Raw genomic sequence first — 5,722 nt, forward strand, 5'->3', positions numbered from 1 at the left:
CAAGTGCTGGTATTGTAGGTATGTACCACACCTGATTTAAGTGGTGCTGGGGATCAAACTCAGGTCTTCATGCATGTTTTCCAAGCACCCAACTGAGCTGAATCCCTTAGAACTGGACCTTTCTCATCTCCTCCATAACTATTAAGTTGTAGTCAAATGCCTACAAAAAGCTCTTCTGTGCCCCCCACTGCACCTGCCAAAGCTCTCATTGATCCCCACCCCAACACTTGTTCTTTTCAAAGTGAGTCGGTGTCCTACTGCATGCAGTCAACCACTGGAGAGGCCTCAAGCCTCAGAGCTTTTCCAATGAGCACAAATGGGAGGTGGGAGTGGATATCAGCTGATGCTGAGCAGCTTCATGTACTGTACTGATCCAGTAGTACAGGCTCCTGAGTAGTGGACAGAGTTTTGAAGTGTTCTAACAATTAACTAACTGAAATAACTAACAGGCAAAACATGGAGGGTGATGGCCCAGTAGACAGGCATGAGGGATAGAACCTCTGCACCCACCATCAGGGTGGACTTAGACCTCATTGAAGCCCACACCACTGGAACCCATCAGAACGGGAATACCACCTTGTGCTCTGCTCCCTGGCTCCACAGAGGCCTAGAAAATGAACCAAGAAATCTGAAAGAAAAAAAAAATCCACAGAAAATGCCCCCACCAGTTTGATTGTATAAATAGTTTATTTCTGTTCACAGCATCATATATGCATTATAAAAGGGGGTGGGAACAAAGAGAGTGGTGAAGACAGAGAATTACAGGAAAACCAAAAACAGAAGCCAGGGGACTGGGTCCCAACACTGTCACAGAGTGTGTGAAGAGAACAGCTAAATCAAAACTGGCCTCCCTCTGTCTGTCAGAAACCATTCCAAGCCTCGCTTGGGGAGGCCAAATTCCTCTCCAAAGGGCAGAGGCATCACTAGTCCTTGCTGGTATGTGATGGGAACTCCCCCATGGCACCACCACCACACAGTGATCTTCACTGGGCTCCCTCTTGTCACAGATGACATGGGCTTTTTTTTTAAATTAGGTCAAACATTACAGAAATCAATTGAGACTCTTAACTATTTGCTGATACACCACAGGGTTTGACTTTACTGCACAACTATTAACAGTCAACTGCACCCTTAAGTATTGATAATGGGGAGGGTGAGAAACACCACAACACCATCCCATGCCATCGTTCAAGCAGGCCAGGATTCGAACACTGACCTGGAACTCAGGTATTGTGAGCACAGGAAGGTTACAGTATTTGGCATAGGCAATGTCACAAAATAAATATATTATTCTCTCCATATTGTGGAACTACCAAAATGTCAAAGTGCTTAAGAAATTGTGAAGAAAATAAAAGAAGGTGGATTTTTTTAAGCTATACAGAATCTCCAGACCATGGGACCAGCCCATGAAGAAGCCAGGAATGCCCCGTTGCTGTGTAAACAGGTCTTGTAGGCGGCTCATCACTGCTTAGCTCTACTGAGGGTCTACAAAGAGACCAGCATGGGAGGCTACCGAACACACGGAAGGAGCATGGGCTGCTAGATTTCAGCTCTAAAAACAATCTAAGGATTGGGTTTCAAGCAGGAAGCCATGATTTATGCCTATGGTTCCTAAGTTGACTCTTAGTGTGTCAAGGACAATAGGGATGGGCTCATATTGTGACCAACTCTGTGCTCACTAATAACCATGGCCTCCTTTGCACAGCAATGTGTCACCATGCTGGGAAACCAAAATCTTACCCTAAAAGATGGATTCAGAGGGGAAATTAAAAACAAAAAACAAACAAACAAAAACAACTGTCAGTTGTAAATTTCTTGTTTGATACTGTGTTTCGGGGTAAATGACAGCTTTTAACAAGCCAAGGCTCACTCCTGATTATAAAGGATTTTTTAAAATTACATTATTAAAAATATGTATTTATTCTTTCACTTTCTCTATTTTCCAAAGCCTCTTTCAAGTAAACCGTGAAGTGCCTGAGTACCAGTGACCATGACGTCACACGCCTGCCCTCCTTTTCATCTCAAGCACTCACTGTTGTTTAACCTAAGTGCTGGCTGGCTCTGAGGCCAGGCCAGCTCCCACAAGGGTGAATTCCAAAGGACTTCATCCTTCAGACTGTTTCTCCCTTCAAATCCATGCAAACGAGGTCTGCTTTTCCAGGGTGAGGTTTTATTCTTTTGGTGAATGACATCAAATACTCTAACCACACATTTGGAGTAAAATACTGAAATCAGATAGGCTACCAGGACCCAGCTCAGAAATTGGAACAAGTCTCCACTTGCAGTACCAAGGGGCACAAGGGACAAAGTCTTTTTTATTTTTACTAAGGTGAAGACTATTCATTTGTGGAAGTGTCTTTTGTTTTGTTTTGTTGTTTTAAAAAAAAACGTCTGAAACCTATCACCACGTGGTTAGGATTATCAGACATCCCTTCTAAGAAAACCATTTTGCAATTCCGCACACATCTGTAGCTGGTGTGCTCCTTCCAAACCAATCAGTAGGCTGAGAGAATTTCAAATTCACACAGAGGGTCCAGTATTTATGCCGATTATGCAGTATGGAGGGAACACACACACACACACACACACACACACACACACACACACACAATTAACGTCAAGAACCTCACCTCTTGAAACACCTGTACTGCCACCACCACCTCCAATGGTTTTCTGTTTTTCTTTGTTTTATTGGTCTCTTTATGTGATAATGACCAACACATGGACAGGGCCTAGGCCATCTGGAAGAGGTCTCATCCCAGGCTGAACAGCAGTTCTCAACAAAACACACACACCCACCCCTGGAAAGTGGCATCTTCCAGGCCATTCCCAGCCAAGGCCAGAAGTACAGCAGCACCCTGGGCCCTCCAGCTGCCGCATGGCCCCAGGCATGGCCCCAGGCAGTCCTCTGGACGGACCCACAACCACCACCTTTGGGCCCAGAATAGGACAAATCAAACAGCAAACAGGGACCTGCCCTGTGACATAAAACTACTCAGTTTGCACAGCTCCAGAATGCAAGGAGCGGTCACCCCCACCCCCCATCAGTACACCCCACTGCCTACCCGCTCCCTCAGGGGTATTCCCTAGGGTTCTGTGAACTGCATACCTCAGGTAACTCACACGTGATTCCCCCCGCAGTGGGGGCTGGGCAGCCTGAACTTCTGGCCCTGGTGGAGGCAAGAAGAAATCGCTTTTGTCTTTGACATCCAAGCTTCCCACCTGGGGCCAGAGGGTTCACCAACCGGACCCTCGCGTCCACTCCCCGCGGGTTCCCCCCACCGCACCCCATCGGTAGCTCAAGCATTTAGACAAAAGGTCCCCTGAGCTGGGGTGGGGGGTGGGGCAGGTGGCGAGCTGGGTGGTAATGCAGCCTCCACACCCGGGTTGAGTCTCCAAGTCCTGTACTAGGGTACAGAGATTGTGTTTTAAAAATTCGTAGCATCGCTTTGGTTCGTTGTCTTTGTTCGCGGGCGCGGGTTCTCGCTCACCCAGACGTCCATTCATTCACTCAGTGGCTCGCTCGCTCAGCCTCGTTCCCAATCGCCGCGGCTCGGACGCATTACCGTTTCTTCTTCTGCTTGAGAGACTTCCTGCGCTTCAGGATCATCTCATAGAGCTTGTCCATGCCCTCGGTGAGGCCCTCGCCGATGATGGCGCACGCCGGCTGGACATGGTAGGTGGTGGCCGGGATGAGCTCGTGCAGCGCCAGCTGCTTCTCAATCTCGGCCACCGGCAGCGACTTGGGCAGGTCCTGCTTGTTAGCGATGACCAGCAGCGGCGTACCCTGGTTCTCCGCAAACTTGGTCACCTTGTGTAGCTCCGTCTTGGCCTCCTCCAGCCGGTCCACGTCCACCGAATCCACCACGTAGATGATGCCGTCCGTGCAGCGGCTGTAGGACTTCCACAGCGGCCGTAGCTTCTCCTGGCCGCCCACGTCCCAGAAGTGGCAGCTGATGCCCTTGGCGGTGCCGTTGCTCAGTTTAATCTTCTCGGTGTTGAAGCCGATGGTGGGCACCGTGTTCACGAATTCGTTGAACTTGAGCCGGTAGAGCACCGTGGTCTTGCCGGCAGAGTCCAAGCCCAGCATAACGATGTGCAGAGACTGGAAGGCCGAGATGTTAGAGGAGATGTTGCCCATGGCTCCTCGCTGTTGCGCCGGCCACTGCGGCTGCGGCGGGAGGGCGCCGCCCCCCCGAGCAGTCACAGGCCCGCTGTGACCCGGCGCACCTGGGCCCCACCCGCCGCGGGACTCGCTGGGGCCTCGGCGTGCCCGGAACGTTCGGCCAGCTAGGCGCACTTAGACTCGGAGGCGCCCGCTCCCTGGACCGCCCGCTGCGCGCCCGGCGGGCATCTTTCTCCGGAGGCTTTGTCTCCCACGCAGCCGCCACGGACAGACACCGTGGCGTAGGACGCCTGCTCCCTATGCGCTCTCCCGGCTCGATCTACGGCTACCCCGCGCCGCGGCTCTGCAGTAGCCTCTGGCCTTGGTGGCGCCTCGGAGCCGCTTTGGCTCCGGCTTCCCCAGCGCGCCGCGGAGGCGCTGGCCGGGCGCGGGCTTCCCCGGTGTCTGTGTCCGCGTTGCTGCCTCGCTGTCCCTGCAGTATCCGCGTTGCTGCTGCTGCTGCTGCTACTACTGCTGCTGCTGCCGCCGCCGCCGCCGCCAGCCTGCTGCGGCCACAGGGCGCCGGCCCCGCCCCTCTGGCCCCGCCCACCGCCCACGCCCCTTCCCTGCCACGCCCCGCAGTCTCCCGGGGTCAGGCGGGGTCTTCTCGGCCGGTAGCGCCTTTTCGCGCGCTCCGGTCGTTCGAAACTCGCCCGGGCGACCCTTCCCGCTGGCCGCGCCCAGACTATGGGCCCGGGCGCGGGCTCTTCCTCCCCAATCCGGTGACGCGTCTTTTAAAAATAGCTCCGGGCTCCGGAACCCCCGCCCCGGGCTGAGCCCGCAGCTAGCCGGGCCAGGGCCGCTTCTGCAGAGGGCTAGGGAGGTGAGACTGCGGCACCGGCGCGGGAGGGTGGAGGGGATGATCTGACCTCCTTGAGCATGCAGCCTGCCACCCGGATCCCATTCCCATCGCGTGGTCTCATGCATCTTGCTGCCAGTACTGTGCCCTGGGCCCTAGTCCTTGATGCACAAACTCCCTTTCCTGCCCTAACTTCAGGGGGCGCCCGGGAGGCTCAGCTGTGAGTACCACCCACCTGCTTAGGTAAGGTAACTCCAGACAATTCCTTCTCAGGCGCCCTGCTTGTCACCTGATTTTAAGCCCCCACCCCCGACACTGCTGACCTGAGAAGGCACCGTTTGTGGGTACACCTTGAGAACTATCTACTTTCAGACCACTGGGAAGGGGTGTAGTGGGGGAGGGGAGGGGAGATCCAGATCACCTGACTAGGCTCCAGGAAAGCCTGAGCTCTAGACAACCCTTGATTGTAAAACTTTTGTCTATAGCTTAGAGCTGATGGTGTGATGTGTCACAAATACATATTCTCTGGGCTCCATTCCCTGACTCTACATTCAGTGGTTTTATTCTACCTTGTAAACATGTAGCAGATGCATATTATTTCTAGATGCAGAGAGAACTGAGGGGTGATTATGAGTGACACAGAGATTTGATGATGCTGGGCACTGGAGATGGCCAGCCAAGGAACAAGTAGTCACATTTCTGTAGGTGTGGCTTCTGCGACAGAAAAGGTAGCAAATACAGTCCAGGGAAAGAAAATA

General features: G+C 53.1%; 1 protein-coding gene across 1 annotated transcript; it reads right to left on the reverse strand.

The window, feature by feature from the left end:
• Positions 1-668: 668 nt before the first annotated feature.
• Positions 669-4,644, reverse strand: Arl4c (ADP ribosylation factor like GTPase 4C). Its single transcript, XM_036173509.1, has one exon. It carries the CDS (start codon positions 4,139-4,141, stop codon positions 3,563-3,565), a length of 579 nt encoding a protein of 192 aa, XP_036029402.1. The 5' UTR covers positions 4,142-4,644; the 3' UTR covers positions 669-3,562.
• Between the last annotated feature and the right edge of the window lie 1,078 nt (positions 4,645-5,722).

This window comes from Onychomys torridus, chromosome 23 (genome assembly GCF_903995425.1).
Source record: "Onychomys torridus chromosome 23, mOncTor1.1, whole genome shotgun sequence".
Lineage (NCBI taxonomy): Eukaryota > Metazoa > Chordata > Mammalia > Rodentia > Cricetidae > Onychomys > Onychomys torridus.

Excerpts from the sequence above, each read along its gene's own strand:
- Arl4c (XM_036173509.1), bottom strand. The coding sequence starts at position 4,141 with ATGGGCAACATCTCCTCTAACATCTCGGCCTTCCAGTCTCTGCACATC.